General features: G+C 44.3%; 1 protein-coding gene across 23 annotated transcripts in view; it reads right to left on the bottom strand.

Annotated features, from left to right (window-relative positions):
• Nucleotides 1-17266, bottom strand: part of LOC128322743 (diacylglycerol kinase kappa-like) — a 69274-nt gene that overhangs the window by 2024 nt on the left and 49984 nt on the right. For 12 of the 23 annotated variants that reach the window (XM_053244636.1, XM_053244627.1, XM_053244623.1 and 9 more), the window contains 3 exons: nucleotides 2981-3004; nucleotides 2286-2314; nucleotides 71-1102 (listed from right to left, as the gene is read on the bottom strand). In XM_053244636.1, coding sequence (XP_053100611.1) covers nucleotides 813-1102; nucleotides 2286-2314; nucleotides 2981-3004 — 343 coding nt within the window. In that variant the 3' untranslated portion in view covers nucleotides 71-812. Of the gene's footprint in view, nucleotides 1-70; nucleotides 1103-2285; nucleotides 2315-2980; nucleotides 3005-3449; nucleotides 3843-12283; nucleotides 12422-17266 lie in introns of those variants that run through there. The other 11 variants (XM_053244616.1, XM_053244613.1, XM_053244615.1 and 8 more) reach the window with 4 other exon arrangements.

Here is a 17266-nt window from a genome sequence, read left to right as displayed (position 1 = left end):
TATCAAAACTGCAGCTGATCTTTGTGCTGGGTGTATATGCAAAAGGTTTCTGAGGTGTCACAATACTTACGCTGCTGGACATAGTCATGCTGTAACCCTTTGAGGAGTTCTACTTGCTGAAGATAATTATCAGCAATGGAAGGCTCTAGTAAGGGCTCTGACACAGAAGCTGCTTCCTTTGGAGTGTCTGTGAGGATGGAAGGACCTGGCACTGAGGTAGCCTCAATGAGCACTTTCCCCAGTAGGTCATTGGTGATGCAAGGTGTTGGAAGGGGCCCTGGCATCGAGGTTTCCTCAGTGAGCTCTTCCTCCAGGATGTCATTGGTCATGCCAGGTGCTGGAAGAGGTTCTGGCACGGAGGGTTCCTCAATGAACGCTTCCCCCAGGATATTGTTGGTGATGCGAGGTGCTGGAAGGGGTTCTGGCATGGAGGGTTCCTCAATGAGCACTTCCCCCGGGATGTCATTGGTGATGTGAGGTGCTGGAAGGGGTTCTGGCATGGAGGGTTCCTCAGTGAGCTCTTCCCCCAGGATGTCGTTGGTCATGCGAGGTGCTGGAAGTGGTTCTGGCATGGAGGGTTCCTCAATGAGCACTTCCCCCAGGATGTCATTGGTGATGCGAGGTGCTGGAAGGGGTTCTGGCATGGAGTGTTCCTCAGTCAGCTCTTCCTCCAGGATGTCGTTGGTGATGCGAGGTGCTGGAAGAGGTTCTGGCATGGAGGGTTCCTCAGTGAGCTCTTCCTCCAGGATGTCATTGGTGATGTGAGGTGCTGGAAGGGGTTCTGGCATGGAGGGTTCCTCAGTGAGCTCTTCCTACAGGATGTCATTGGTGATGCGAGGTGCTGGAAGGGGTTCTAGCATGGAAGGTTCCTCAATGAGCGCTTCCTCCAGGATGTCATTGGTGATGTGAGTTGCTGGAAGGGGTTCTGGCACGGAGGGTTCCTCAGTGAGCTCATCCCCCAGGATGTTGTTGGTGATGCGAGGTGCTGGTAGAGGTTCTGGCACGGAGGGTTCCTCAGTGAGCTCTTTCCCCAGAGTGTCCCCCAAAACATTGGGGAGTCCCCCAGAAAATGGTGCAACATGGGTTGGGTTTCTGGGATGACCTGAAAGAGAGGAAATAAAGCAGGAATCAGGAAATGATCGTGGCTTGTAGGCCTGATAGAAATGGCCTCCCTTTTCTGCCTAGGTTAGCCAGCTGGGAAGTAGCCTGGGATTGTGCGTGAGGTGGGCCACCCAAGGAAACAAGCAAGTAATGAAGAGGAGTACATTGCATAGCACTGACTGGCAAGACAGCCCTCACCAAGTACACTTCAGAAGGGAGTGCAATGGCCAGGCTCTGCGTGCTGTACATACAAGTGCAGCTGCCTTCTACCAAGTCATGCTCTTGGCTCTCTTTGCCCTACTCTGGCTGGCAGCCACTCTTGGGCAGAGGCCTTTTCCTAGCTAGCTAAGATCCTTTAACAGAAGATGATGAAGTCTCAACAGGAGACCTTGTGCATGCAAAGCAATTGTTCCACTACTGGGCTATGGGCTCTCCCTTCTGTGTGAGGAAAGAAGCTTCTTCTTTGAGCAGAATGGGAGCTGATGGTTGACATGGACTATCTCTGGTTCACGAACCAACCCCCAGTTACAGCCTCTTGGCCTAGTGGGGTGGGGAGTCTTGAAAATCTGCCTGGATGCCATAAGCAGGAAGCATAGCTGTGATCTCAGGAATGCAGGCCTGGATCCTAGAGGTAGAAAACTGTGGTCGGAGAAAGAAAGAGTCTCTTTGGTCCGAGCTCAGAGCACATTGGCCAGGAAATGTTGCCCTTGTTTTCAGGTGATCCTCCAATTCCATCTTGACCCATGTAATTGTCAAAAAATGAGATGCTTTGGAAACAATTAGCTTCCTCTTCTTGAAGGCAGGGAGAAAAAGACCCAGAGGATGTCTTGGGGCTGGGTGTGGGCAAAGGGTTCTTGCAGGACTTTTTCAAAAGTGCACCACCTCTAAAGGACAATGACCAAACCTACCTGCCTGCTGCCACAGCTCTTTCCCCATCTCCTCCTCGAATGGAGGATAGCTAGATGTGACTCACAGAGCCCCGCCCCTCCAGTCTCCTCTAACACTTTCAGCTGCATCAACAGCAAAGGATAGAGGTGGTTGAACCTGCCCTCCTGCTATCCATCCATCGGATGGATGTCTGCCCATCTCTCTCCATTGTCTAAGAGAAACAGTTCTCCAAGGAGGCTTTCTCTGGGGGGCTGGGGAGCCCTGAGGAGAAGCAGGCACTCTCATCATCCACTTACCTGTCAGTGCCCCCTCTTCATCTTCATCCCTGCAGAGATAATAAGAAATATTCTTAGTAGCAAATCACAGGAAAGAGAGGGTCTCCTCCCCCAGTAATACTAGGGGTATTACTAGTATTACTAGGGGTATTACTAGTATGTGCCCTCCCTCTAATTTTAATTCAAATGCAGCCAAGTATGTCCTCTCCCCTAATCCTTATAGGTGGCCCTGCTAATTTTGGATGATTCCATAGTTGGGAGCAGTGAATGTAATTGCTGTTGAATGTCACTCACTGAATTTTGCTCAGAGTATTTTTCATTGAGGATTGACTGGTTGTGGCGGGGCGGGGGGTGGGCCTGCTCTCGTAGTTCACAGTCATGAGGCCAGCTTTCCCACCCCTCTCCAGTGTAGTTTCCCCACTTTTTAAAAAGTCCCCCCCCCAAAGGGACACATACATTCTGTTTTGTGTTTTAAATAGGAGGGAGGCAGCCTGCCAAAGATATCAAGGGGACAGTTGACGAAATTGGCAGCCAATTACTGGCATTCTGAACATGGAAAGGAGATGGGCTCACCTTGTTGAGGCAATATATGCCACACCTGGGTTTGGGCTATGTCTGAACACATCCCCCTCATCACCCCCCCCCATCCCTTCAGCTGGCCACACCAGAGCCAAAAGCATTAAGAGGAGTCAAGGGTAGAGAAGAGAGCAACTCACTTTGGTTCTGCCTCTGGATGAGACCTATGGGAACATGAAAGAAGAGAAGGTTAGGCATGTTCTTGGAAATAACATGGGGGTGCTGGGGGGCAGCTTTTGAAGTCAGCTTCAACTGGTGGGCAGGATTTCCCCACAACCCCCCAAGTGGGCCCACAGGAGCCAGCCAGTAGCTCCTGAGTGATACAGCTTCACCCGTCTAGGACCTCCAAGCTTAAGAAACACAGTGGAAATCAGCCAAGCAGGTGACCTTCGAGGGCCGCCTGCATTTCAAGGAGAAGCTGTGTGGTGTGAATAGTGGTGGTGAACTTGTGACCACTGAAGTTCCCACAGGGAGCACAAACACGTGTGAACACAGCAGGCTGGGCTTCAGTTCTCTGCCCAGACAGGCTAAAACAATGGAAGGGCATCTTTAAAAACCAAGTCCACACCGCCATTAGATTTTGCTTCACCCACCATGCCAGAGACTTACCTGCAGGCCACACATGACCAACAGCCACCCATCTTGACAACTAAGCTGATAAGCTGCTAATAAACTGACAGCCGAAGACAGCCAATTTATCGAAGATGCTTCAGCTAATCTAAAACGCTGCCAAGTGAGGCTGCTGCAGAATCTTCGCAGGTTTCCAAGGGGAACCATGATGGCAGAATTCTGTGGCTGACTGTGAAGTCACAAGTTACTGTTACTGGCCATGCTGGCTCTGGTTTGAATCCAAACACTGTCTTGGGGGTGCAGCTCAAAGTGTCAGAGCACCAGGGGCGAGTCATCCCAGTCCTGCCCTCCCTGCTCCCCACATGTCACTTTCTATTCATTTGACTTTCCCCTTCTGTTAACAAATTCTGAAGGAAGGGGATGCTTGTGGATAGGGGTGGGCTGCAGCTGCTGCTTGTACAGTTGGACACAAAGTTTATAATAAGCCTTGCATGAGTCCTCTGTAACATGTAAGAGGGCAAAGGCAACAGCCACATCCATTGCATGTCCCCAGCTAATTTCCCACCTAATCACTTAGATTAGATTTCCACCTAATCACTTGCTGAAGTCCTTTAGCTAGGAAATTCCTCTAAATCACATTCAGCACTGAGGCCCGTCTCTGTTCAGAATACATAAAAAGAAAGCCAATTAACTTGTGGAACTCACCACCTCTAGATGCGGTGATGACCACTGGCTTAGATGGGCTTGAAAGGGGGTTAGAAACATTCACGGAGGAGGAGAGATCCCTCTGTGGCTATTAGTCATGATGGCTATAGAGAACCTCCAGGTGCACAGGCTGAATCCCAGATGCTGGGGACATGCAATGGGTGCGGCTGTTGCCTTTGCATTCTTACATGTTACAGAGGAAGCATGCAGGTTTATTATAAACTTTGTGTCCAACTGCACAAGCAGCGGCTGCAGCCCACCCCTACCCACAAGCATCCCCTTCCTTCAGAATTTGCTTACAGAAGGAAAAAGGCGAATGAATCGAAAGTGACCGAGAGGGAGGGAGGGGAAATAAGGACAAAGAAAGGGGGAAGTACAAAAAATGAAGATGGCCCACAAAGAATGAGAGAGTGCAACAGAAGGCTGTAATGTACTTTTTGTATAAAGTTATGACAATGGAAAGCAAACAATTATCCCCGCCCCCTCTGTTTCTTCTTAGGAAACAACCCACATCCTTATTAAACTCAATAGGCCCAACTGTACAAAATCTTCGTTTCCGCTGCATATAGTTTGATGTACTGCACATTAAAATGAACATTGGATAAAGGGACCTCCTCTCTGTCCTCTCAAAAGACCCACCATGGTAGCTTATGGCCCCACAGGGGATGGATGAATCCCGCTAAGGATGCTACTCTTACATTTTTAGGCATTCTAGCGATTGCCTCCTTACAGCTATTATTTCTGCCACTATAGTTAAACCATATGTTGTTGTTGGAAGTGCTTTTGCTTAATGTTTTGCTGACATTCTGTCAGCTGGTATGCATCCCTCACTTCCTGCCCCTCTGACTGCTGCCGCCACCAACAGCACTGCAATTACTCGCCAGTATATTATTTTATCAGGAAGCAAAAAGGTGTCACATAGAAATACAGAAGCACTCAGTTGCTGTTGAAAGTCACTTTGCTCAGAGCGTTTTTTGCTCAGAATGTTTTTCCTTGAGGATTGACTGGTTGGTAGGGCAGGGGGGCAGAGGTGCTCTTACCCCCGGACATTGGGGCCCTGGTCCATGCCCTCCAGGGGCAGACTCCAAATGGTCAGGGGGGGGCCCCCTCCTGCAACCACCTGTGCTCGCCTCACCACACCGTACCTCCGGTGTTTTTGTTTTGTATAATTTAAGCGAGGAGTGGCAGCTGGGGAGTGAGCTTAGCAAGACTTGCCTACCTGCTCCCCCGGTGTTGTCCGAAGTGACCGCTGGGCTTGTCTATTCAGCCCAGTGGCTCTTGATAACTGCGAGGCGCTCCAGCGCGTGGCATCATGGGCTTGTGGCAATCTATTTTAACTGCACCGGTGCACTGTAGCACCTCGCAGTAAACAAGAGCCTCTGGGCCGAATGGACAGGCCGAGTGGTCACTCTGGCCACCACCACCGGGGGGGGTGGGGTGGGAGGCAAGTCTTGCTCAGCTCACACACACACACACACCCCCGGTCCACTCCTCAGCCACACACATGCCATGGTGGCTTGAATTATGCAAAAACAAAAAACAAAAAACAGAGGCATGATGTGGCGGGCGCAGGGTGGCTGCTGGAGGCACCCCAATTGCCTAGGTGCATCTCTGGCACGGGGAAGCGCGGACCTGCTCTCACAGTTTACAGTCATGAGGCCAACTTTCCCACCGCTCTCCACAGAAGTTTTTCAACTTTTTAAAGAGCCCCCCCACACACACACACACACAATAAATAAATAAAAATAAAGGACATGTTTCAGGTGAAAGAATGGCAACAAAAAGAAGAAGGACCTAGGTGAGTCCAATAGAAACTCTATATTACACCACAAGAACCCACCCACACAAAACCTTTGCTGTATTGCAATATTAAATAAATCTGTAAAAAGACATTAAGGGGACACATTCAACTGCAACCTAATATTGTAAGGATTTTTCTCAAAACATACCAAAGGATGAAAGTTGCTGGATATTTAATATATACTGTTTTAGAATTACCCACATATATACTCAAATCAATACATAAATCCTTAAAAGCATCAAAATTCACATATACATACACATTAAAATAACCAATAATACCCATTATGTTAATATTTCATATGGGCTAATACATAAAATCTAAAAGCACCCAACTATTCTTTCAATAATCCCTTCGTTTTATAGCTTCATGAGTTCCAAACTTCCAAAAGGTGCACAAATGCAAAGAAGGGGTCACAAAACTCTATATGGACTTCTTGTACCACATGTGCTGATGTTTTAACATCCACATCCATAAGTAGCTTCCTCTGTCTCAAAAAGGTGATAAAACCAGCTCCACATTCTACAATGCATGTGTAAGCACTCCTTTCTGTACTGAGCTGAAAATGCCATCAGATAAATTCTGATTTTATTTATATCTATAGCCCTATTCAGATGTTAGATTATGTTCAGATGTTACAGATGCTACACATGTACACATTTTTCTGTGAATGATTGTACATGGATTCATTTAAAAGCTGGACCTGGGTACAGGCCCCTCAAACACAGGCTACAGATATGAAGTGTACCATTGTTTGTGCATTGAACATAACTTGTGAATAGGGCTTATTTGTACACATAATATGCTTTCAAGGACACTGATTCAAAGTATGCTTACATGGCAGTCCAAGGAGCACACTTCAATTTCCTTAAAAGGAAACAGCACTAGCATTTTATGCTGTTTTTGTCATATCTTTTATTGACCGACCAATCAATCAAACTATATCAGGGGCTATCAATGGCCAGTTATGGAGAAGATGGCATGATTCTGTCATGAATACAATGTAGCAACACATGTATTTTGCCATAGGAATGTTTACAAAATATATAATGCATAAAGGTGGCATAAAGACACTGGTTGATACCAATGCTGACAAGGCACATGTGAATCCATGTCAGCATCCAGACTGCTGCTGCACTCGTGGGAGACTGTCCGATGACAGTCAAAATGAACATTTTGACTTCCCCTTCCCTCTGAAGCCCACTGTGTGTCCCAAAAAGATATCCCTGAGGGTTTCACAGCCCTTTGGAACATATTTTTCTGATGCACAAGGGGCTTCATAAGGTAGGGGTGACTGTCAAATACTGCTGCTTCCCCCATGCACAAAATGACACAGTGGTACTCTGGATCTTCAAATTTCAACAAATATTTATATACCATTTTTTAACAAAAGTGTTCCAAGTGGTTTACATAGAGAAATAACAAACAAACAAACAAGATGGATCCCTGTCCCCAAAGGGCTCACAATCTAAAAAGAAATATAAGATAGACACCAACAACAGTCACTGGAGGGGTACTGTGCTGTGGGTCGATAGGGCCAATTGCTGTCCCCCACTAAATAAAGAGAATCACAATGTTTAAAAAGTGCCTCTTTGCCTAGTTAGCAGGGGTTAACTAGGCAAAGAGTTAATCCTGGCACTGCTGCATGAGCACAGTGCTAGTCAGGATGTCAGCCCCTGTTAGGAAACTTATCGTGTGTGTGTGTGTGTGTGTGTGTGTGTGTGTGTGTGTGTGTATAAAAATCCAAAAACTTTCAACCTGAATACATTATTTTAAGCAAATGCACAGGAGAAATATGCAGGAGAAAGCCCATTGGCTAAGGAGAAAGCCCACCAGCTGTGCCTTTCTCCACATCTGAGCAGCTGTTTGGGTCCAATCTGACCCTTGTGATCTTTTGCAAGAAGTAACTGTCCTCACATTCCTTGAAAATCTTGCAATATGCCCAAGGAAAGAAGAGGAGGCTGCTGGCAACCTGGGTGCTGTTGGGAATTCTCTCTGGTAAGCGAATCCCTTTTTCATTATAGCAGAGTGCACAGAGGCATAACACAGCGGAATTTGGTTAGGCATGCGTGTATGCTGAGAGTATAAAATAACTTGGAGCCAGTTCATAGTTTCAAATCAATATATATGGCATTTATCAGAGAACTCCATTCTAGGCAGGAAAGTGAGGAGTTAGGATCTCTAATCTAGCTAGCTAGCTGGATGCAGATGGATTCTGCATCTCTGCACACATGGTGCAGGGGAGAGGAGCTTGCATGTTGCAAGGTAGAAGGAACAGGAAGAGAAGGGAAGGAGGAAGTGCAAAACAGGAAGGAAGGAAGTTAATCCCTAAGAGTAGCAATCTACATTCCAAAGGGATAGTGTCAGAGCAGTAGAGAAGGGATGATCAATGTCTTGACCCTCTAGCCCTCTGACTCACTAGTCTGCCCTCCTTTGTCACTGAGACAAGAGACAGCGCAAAGTCCTTCACTTCCAACAGGTGCCACAAGTAAGCATGATGATCACCAGTCATGATGTTTATGGTGTCACCACCATTTGCTGGCAAAATGGCCTCAGATGGCATGTCAATATCAAAGAAACTCACAAATAAAAGCGGGGAAAGAAAGAGCTGTATGTGGGTATAATTAGCAAATGTAATGGTGAGCACATGTTGTGCCACCCAAGTCAGTTTTTTCGACTTAAAATGAAAAAAGCAAAATCAGCAAAACAAAGAGATTATACTGATCTTGGCTTTTTCTCTTAGATATTAAAACCAGATTTGGAGAACAAATAGGCATTGGTTTCCACATTATGGATAATAATATCTTTTTAAAAAATGCTTATATTTATCTTATCCTTTCAACCACTTAGGCCTGCAAGGTCAAATTTATGAAGTAATGTGTGTTGGGTTATTGTGATTTCTTTTGTATAAAAGAAAAAGAAAAATCAACATTGTTTTTGGCAGTGCATATCTCTTCCCCTTTCTTGTGTCTGTTTTGCTTGTATTTTGTGTTAGTAATATCCTTGCAGGCTCACTACAGTTTATGAGAGAGATATGGTAATAGGAAAGGGTGCCAAGGACTAATGATCAGATAAAATTGATCAGAAATAAAGTTACCACAGGCCCAATGAAAACAACACATCTACATTCCTTATTCCTTGGCTCTCAGAAAAGCAAACTGCACAGCTACATAGGAAGGCTTTATAAAACTAAAAATCAATTGATTTGACCAGCAGTTATATCAAATGACATATCTTCTTGCAATGAATTCCAAATGGAATAAAATCTCCAGAAAATTTGCAAATAAACTACTCTGTATACATCAGGGAGTGCCCAAGAAACTTCAAATTCTTCAGAAGATCCAAATATTGGCTGACATACTTTGCAACATTACACACATTTGTAACATTTGCACAGTTGTGCAAGGGTGCTGTTGTGCAAACACAATTGTGCAGAGTTGTGTGACATACTGCATGTGTCACATTATGCAGTATACCAGCCACTGCCTATATGATGGTAAAAAATAATAAATTAAGACTGCAATCCTATGTCCATTTACATGTCAGCAAGTCCATGACCACTGTGGGATGTGCTTATGAATAATTATACATTGGATTGTGCTGCACACAACTTACAATTTGTTACCCTATAATGGAATCCCTGTTACCTAAGACGTGCTGCCTTACCCTACATATTGGGAGATCTGGCCTAATACTGTACATATATAAACTCTGTGTCCAGTTGCACCACAGACTATTGTAGGGGTCAAGTAAACCAGCAGAAGTAGCTCCCCTGAGCGGTACCTTGTGCCAGTAACTCAGAGACTACACAGTTCCCCAGAGCTTTAAAAATCAGCCTTTAGGGGCTTTTGCACAGCTGCAACTGGTATCCAAGGGTAGAAATAGATGCCATTTTGAGAAGCAGTTGAAAACTAACTGATCTTGTACAGAATCTTGTTCTGTGTTCCCAGCAAAAGAAGAATATCTTCTGGAAAAAGCAATTTATTTGTATTATGTCCAAGCATGACAAACTAGACACATGTAATGCTGGACACCCAACCATGAGCTAGTGTTCCAAACTAGGTAATTTCAGCAACATCACTAGTTTGTTTTTTAAAAGAAGCCCTTTGGATCCCAAAGGTTGATGAGAAGCTGGGGAGTGGGGCCGGGGGGAGAGAAAAGGAGAGAGTCAATGGATGTGTCCTGCCTTTGACAGAAAGATGAACTAGATTGCCCTTTGGCCCTTTCCATCAGATGACCATAGGACTTGCCACAAAGCACCTTTTCATGTATAAAGAGACAGTTGTCTATGCCTCACACTATAAAGTGAGGAAACTGTTAACATGTTCCCAGAACTACTCAGAAATCCAGGGAGGAGTTTATGTAATAATGCTCACATCTTTATGTGACCAGAAGTTACAAACAACCTGATCTTCACATGACAAGAAAAGGTCCATGTGAAGTTTTTAAGCAGCCACAATACCACAAATAATCATTTGAAACCACCATAAGGTTTGGCCGTATAACTGTTCTCAAGTTGAGTTCAGAGAGCAGTTCCTAACAAAGGTCCCTCACTGGTTCCCAAACAACTACTGAGCCCTTACAGTGGCTCATATACTGCAAAACGTTATGTGTATATTGCAACATAACATTCACACAGTTGCACAAGAGCAATGCTGTGCGAAACACAAGTATTGTGCACACACACTTGAAGAATTAATGGCCATTATTACCACTGGCCATCAATTGGCCATCAATTTTTAGATTGTGAGCCCTTTGGGGACAGGGATCCATCTTAATTGTTTGTTATTTCTCTGTGTAAACTGCCCTGAGCCATTTTTGGAAGGGTGGTATAGAAATCAAATAAATAATAAATAAATAAATAAATTGCACAACTGTGTTTAGCACAAGAGCGCTCTTGTGCAACTGCATGAATGTGCGCTTGCAACATGCACATAGTGTTGCACAGTATGTCAGCCAATGTATCTGTCACTGTTGCTGATTTTGACAGCTTCTACAGGCAGTCACATATGAAGAGCTCAGTTCTCATCCTACTGCTACACTCCTGGCGAGGAGAAAACCTCTGGCATAAATGCTGCTCACTCAGTCCGTTAGCAAGAAGAACATATATCGGGATTTCCTCTTTCTTGGGAGGGTGATCAAGTAGGAGTATGACTTGGGAGTATGACTACAGGGCAAGGAAAAGTCTGGAAGGGAGCTTGTCAGCTACAGTCACCTGTGTCACAACTGCATAGAGAGGACTTGGTACATATTGTTGATTTATTATTATTATCAGAAGCTGCTGTGTGAACCAAATATTACTGTAACATCTTTCTACTCCTCCAATGGAGAGGGTAGTGGAGCCAGTGAAAATGCTGATAATCATAACTATAATCCCCTGACCAAAACAAAAGATAGAACATGAGAGGGATCAATGCGGAGTTCTTGCCTCCAAGAACAACCACCTGCACATTCCCTAACACAAAATGTCCCGCTCACATATGATGGAGTGTATTGTATGGAGGTTCAAATAATCATGTAGAATATCATGATGTGGGGGACACACACACGAACACACGGAATGCCGGGTGATTTCATAAGCCTGGTGAGTAGGCTAAAAACTCTTATGATTATTATTTATTTATTTGGTACATATTGTTGATTTATTATTATTATCAGAAGCTGCTGTGTGAACCAAATATTACTGTAACATCTTTCTACTCCTCCAATGGAGAGGGTAGTGGAGCCAGTGAAAATGCTGATAATCATAACTATAATCCCCTGACCTAGTTTCACCTAGTTTTTGTTTTTTGCTTTTTGGTGTATTTTTTGGCCAGCTGCCTTGGAGGCCTGTCATACGACAGAAAGGAGGAATTACATATTTCAAATAAAAAAATAAGGTTTAAAAAGTTAAGAATAAAAAGATTGTTTGGAAACTTCCACTGGTTCAAAAGGCTTCTTCCACTAAGTGTCAGCTGCCACTAAGGCATTGTAAACCGCCTAGAGACTTTGGTAGTGGTGGTATATAAATGTGTTAAATAAAATAAATAAACATTAAAAAAACTGAAACATTAAGAATGCATTATATCTTGCCAAGCCTTAAGGATATTCACTGGTAACTAGTATGTTCCTGGGCACAATTCAAAGTCCTCCTGGTTTCAACCTTTAAGGCCCTAAATATATTAGGACCAGAGCATCTGAAGTACAGCCTACTTCCATTTGAATCCATTTGAAGTCCTTGAGATTATCTAAGAAGGCCCAACTTTAGGTGACTCCATGTTTTGAGATAAGGTGAGGTCCTGATGGCACCTCAACTATGGGAAAATGCTTAAAAATACTACTAATAATACACCAATGGATCCAATAGTAGTTATTTAAGGTTACACACATACACACAGACAGAGTTGAATCTGGAGGTATCTGGCGTCTTTGATCTTGGAGAACATAGAGAAAATCCAGGAGTCATTCTGGCCAAAGCCCCACAATTACAATCTAATGTTTTCTGTCAGCAAGGCATGTAGATTCTCTGCAAATGAGAAGCACAGACAAAATGAAAACACCTCTGCATAGATAGTAATTATTTCTTTTTAATCTCTAAATTATAAATTCACCTAGTCCAATTCATCTGCAGAAGGAGAGATATATACTCAGCCACACCCAAGCCAGGATATAGCATGGAAGGTTATTCCCCATCTTGACTCTGGAAACAGCAGTACTAAAGAACACAAATGCATCCTGGGGGAAAGCTGAATGAAATAAATTTAAACCACTACATTTCCCCTCACCCACCCAATCAAGGAGTTCTGAGAAAAGACAGTTTGGAGTTTCCCCAGCTGAATGAAAAGCTTTGTGTCCCGCATGCAGTTTTGAAACATCACTCCTGTTCAGCTGTCAGAGAGGGCCAAATCAGTTAACACTTTGCCACAGCTCTGTAAGAAAGAAGTACAAGTGCCAATAAAGGCAGCTCAGTGGCCAGATTAAACAGCTCACCTCTTCCACACCAAATGCAAAACAGACTTTATTCCCATTCCCAGCAGCACTACACGAAACAGTGAGCTTTCTATATTCTAAGTGTGCAAATTTAACACTGCTAGTATTGTACAAACAAACATAAATTTTAACAGCTTAAAAATCCAACTGGGCACATAGAAAGCTTAACTGCAGCTCAGGGTAGGAGAGCAGAGAAGTCAACGGGGAGCCGATTATAGCTCCCTGATCCTCGGCCAGACTAGTTGGAACATCTGCTAGTTAGATCAATTTTAGACAGAAGATACTTGAATTTGAGCCCCGAGACTAGTCCTTATTCCAGGATACTTTAGGAGGCAACTAGGTAGAGTTTACCTGGGGCAGAATTCAAAGAATATGGGGTTATTTTTGGCAAAAGCAATTGGGTTATTCATTTACTTTATTTATAAAACTTGCACACCACTTTTCTATCTACAAAATACTGTACATAATGCAGGTGATGGGATGGCGGGGCGGGAATGGAGCAGCCAGAGGGGAAGGACAAGTTACAAAGGACACTGAACTGTATTATATTAGAGCTACGCCTACATTATCACTATAAAGAAGAGCCCAGTGTAGATGGCAGTGCTGAACGGTGATTAAAGAAGGTGAGGAGGATGAACTGGACTAGGAGAACAAAAATACTTGCCGATGATTTCCCTCCCCTACTTACATCACGGTTTTCTGGACACCTGCCACTCTGCATCTTTTCTCTCAGCATGGCACAGAAACTGCACTTCTGACTTTGGAACATCATCTTGGCTTAGATATGAATCTCCTATAGTTTTTCATCATGTTCGTTGACCATAAGATGCTGGCAATTTGCCTCTGGGACATTTCACATGGTCCTATTCACTCCTCATATGAAAGTCCCAGTAGGTAGCAATGAGTGCTTGCTCATCTCTCATCCCACACCACTACCAGGATAATCTCCTACACAGGGATCCTCCTGCTCAATGGTATGCATATGAGACTACTGGGTGACTAGGAATTCACTTCTGCTGGGCACTGGATGCAGAAAGTCAATTGAATTCAGACATGCAGGGCTTGCATAGGTGGGAAGGAACCTGCCTGGGACCATCAGAAGGACCCACTGCTGATCCCTGAGACCACATCTGGGCCAATAGCCTTCAAGTGGCTGTGATTCAGACTCTCAGGGCGCATCCAGGTAGGAGAGAGCTCATAATTTGCTAAAGGTCATCTGAAAGTTGGAACCAGCCCTGCAGAGAATGGTGGGGATCAGGTTTTGTGATCAAAAGAAGTTAGGAACTCCCAGTTGCTAGAACGTAACCTCGCTTGGTCAGTTGTGATTCATAGCTCTGAGTTTGACTATGAACATGCATGACTAGGAATCAGGCAGGGCCAGGCATAACATTGTTTCTGTAATCAGAGATTTGAAGCCCTGTATAGACACAGTGTGCCTCTGGATCCTGACCCCAGTATGCTGAGAAGCAGAGAGAGAGAGAGAGAGAGAGATATTGTGCAACATAGATGAACTTGTGTGTTGGGGTTGAAGGCACTGAAGATTTTCACCAACTATGCTAAGAAGTCTTAAAATCAGTTCGCAGAAATACTTTAGCAAAATACTCACTAATTAGGCAATGTGGGAAAGAGTCAGTAGTTCAGAAGGAGCGGGGTCATACCCCAGTTTGGTATTATAGCTAGTTTTCAGTGTTATTAGCTAATTTTAAATAACCAGCTGGGCTTAGAAATTTAAGCAAACTACTTGTGATATTTTACATAAGACAAGTGCTACATTCAAAGAAATGTCTGGCAGGCAGGCACAGGCTAACTTGTAGCCTCTTTAGCTGTTTCAAATCCTCTACCACCACCACCCGCTCCTGCCAGCTGGTTGAAATCGCAGAAGTAAGCCTGTTCAAGAGGTTGCATCAGTCAGCATGTTTCCATAAAATGAATACAATCATATGCTGTAACACTCAGAACTGCCATGCTAAAGCCATGCTGATGGAAGGCTAAAAATATTTGGGGCTGGCAAAACCCCTGCCTTATCTTGAAACTGACAAAATAATGCCTCTGACAAATGAGGTTCCCTCATAAATTTAATACTTAGCAGAAATCCTTTGTAATTTTTTTCTCAGATTTTGGCTTAAAGGCAATTCTTCTTATTTAATCTTGCAACCACAACGTCTTGTGAAATGAGCAATGGGCAGGGCAATCCTATGTACGTTTGCTCAGAAGTAAGTCCCACTGTGTTTGTTGGGGCTTACTCTCAGGTAAGTGTGCATAGAACAGCAACCTTAATCAGTGGTACTCTTACCCCTGGAATTTGGGGCTGAAGTCCAAGGCCTCCACACCCTCCTGGGGCCCCCAAATCCTCTTTAGTCTGTCCTGGGTGATGTGGTTGCCACTGGCCTGCACTGTGCCAGGCAGCCAGGAGTGATTATGACCTCTGCTCGGTGCTTTAGAGACAGAGGAGGGAGTGAGGAAAGAAATATGTGGGATAGGAAGGGGGGTGATGCTTAACTGGGGGGGGCCTTTAGGTCCAGACTCCAAAATTACTTAAGCGCACCTCTGGCCTTAATTGCCTACTAAGGGACTTCTCATGACCATAAAGTGGACATGACAAGCATCCTACCCTGTGCACGCTCCTGATGTTTGGCCGTCTGCCAGCAAAAAACCAAGGAGGATAGCGCTGCCCTACCCAGCACTTTTACCCAACGTCTAATTGAGGGTGGAGGAAATGCCACTGGAGCCTGCACCTGCCTCTCACACAGCCACTTCCTCCTCCTCCTAACTAGGTTTTTGCTGACCAACAACCAAAATTCGAGAGCTCACACAGCTACACAGCTGGGTAGGATGCTGGTCCTACCCAATTTATCATTGTGGAAATCAGCCTAATGTCTCCTATCATTTGTTCAAGCTCACACGAAGAGTTTCTCTGTTACTTCTCCTGCAAAGAGATGCAAATGAAAATGCACCACTGTATTTCCAGAGTGCATGTTTTCCATGACATCTTAAGGACTGTGTTTACAGATGATTTCTGCAAGAATGATGTGGTGGTTAAAGTGTTAGACTAGGACTAGGGAGACCTGGGTTCAATTCCCTATTCAGCCATGAAACTCACTGGGTGACTCTGGGCCAGTCACGTATCTCTCAGCTTAACCTACCTCACAGGGTTGTTGTAAGGATAAACATAACCATGTACACTGCTCTGGGCTCATTGGAAGAACAGCAGGATACAAATGAAAATAAATAAATCCTGGAGGTCCCCAACTGGAACCACAGCCTTTCCAGACCCTTAGGGCCAGTACAGGCATTTCCTTTGCAAGCATGGGCATGGTCCATCGGCATTCCAGATATCAACGTGAGAGCTAATAGCTGAAAGTTCTCAGCAATTTCTATGCCCTTCAAGGATATCCACATTTTCAAAACAATCTCTATATAGGGTCTGGATTGGCCTTCTTGTTCATACTTTTATTTAAGCTGCTCTATGAGTAGTAAATAGAAATGTCTTGTGCCAAATTGCAAGACACCTAAAATAAACACCCTTGCTTAAAAAAAAACACAAACCTGAATAATCCTAAATGCGTAGGGGTTAGTTGTGGTTACCCACTGCTGAAGGGTAAAGGCACTCAGCTCCAAAGCACTCTTTGATACTATTTCATTTCCCCAGAGGAATAGAAGCAGCATTTACTGTTCATAATTTTAATAAATTAAAATTAAATTGCACAATGGAACAAATGAGCTAGTAAATTAAGCAAAACAAAAGTTACTTCTTGCAGACATGAAGTGCTGAGGCTTTTGTAATTATGCAAGGAAATCTTTCATGTTTTCATGGGAGTAGGAGTAGAAGCTGTTTTCTCCTTAAGATGGTGATAGCTGGGCAGTATTTTTATTGGGAAGTACAACTGCAATGTTTGTTCAAGTCTGCACTCAACGAAGACAGTCAGCTCCATAGATTACTGTGTTCTCTGGGATGACTTCTTAGGGGCGGTGTTGCAACAGGCAACAAAGATTGCAACAGGCAATGATGCAACCTTCTAGTCCAGAATGCATTCCTACTCACAAATGCTTTGGACTCATGTACATTGTTTTCTCCTATTTTCATTGCCCATGAATGACCATCAACTTCAGACATGTTATTGGTGCCAATAATCCCTGACTTGACTCCCACCCCTTCTATATCAGGGGTCATGTTTTCAGGAAATCCATTTATGATTATTGCCTCTTTTTTTCCTTGTGGTTTCCTTCCCTAATCACTATTGCTTTATCTCAGGTGCAGAGCTATAACTGGGCAGATGCATCCAAAGAACACACACTGCCCAGCCTCTGGGACCATCTCCCACCACTACCCACCGGCCAACTGGCCAATGCTGTCATTGCCCAGCCACTCACTCACTTGCCA

This window comes from Hemicordylus capensis, chromosome 4 (assembly GCF_027244095.1).
Source record: "Hemicordylus capensis ecotype Gifberg chromosome 4, rHemCap1.1.pri, whole genome shotgun sequence".
Taxonomy (NCBI): Eukaryota; Metazoa; Chordata; class Lepidosauria; order Squamata; family Cordylidae; genus Hemicordylus; species Hemicordylus capensis.
Note: the sequence above shows the minus strand (reverse complement) of the source record. Positions and strands in the feature narration are given on the sequence as shown.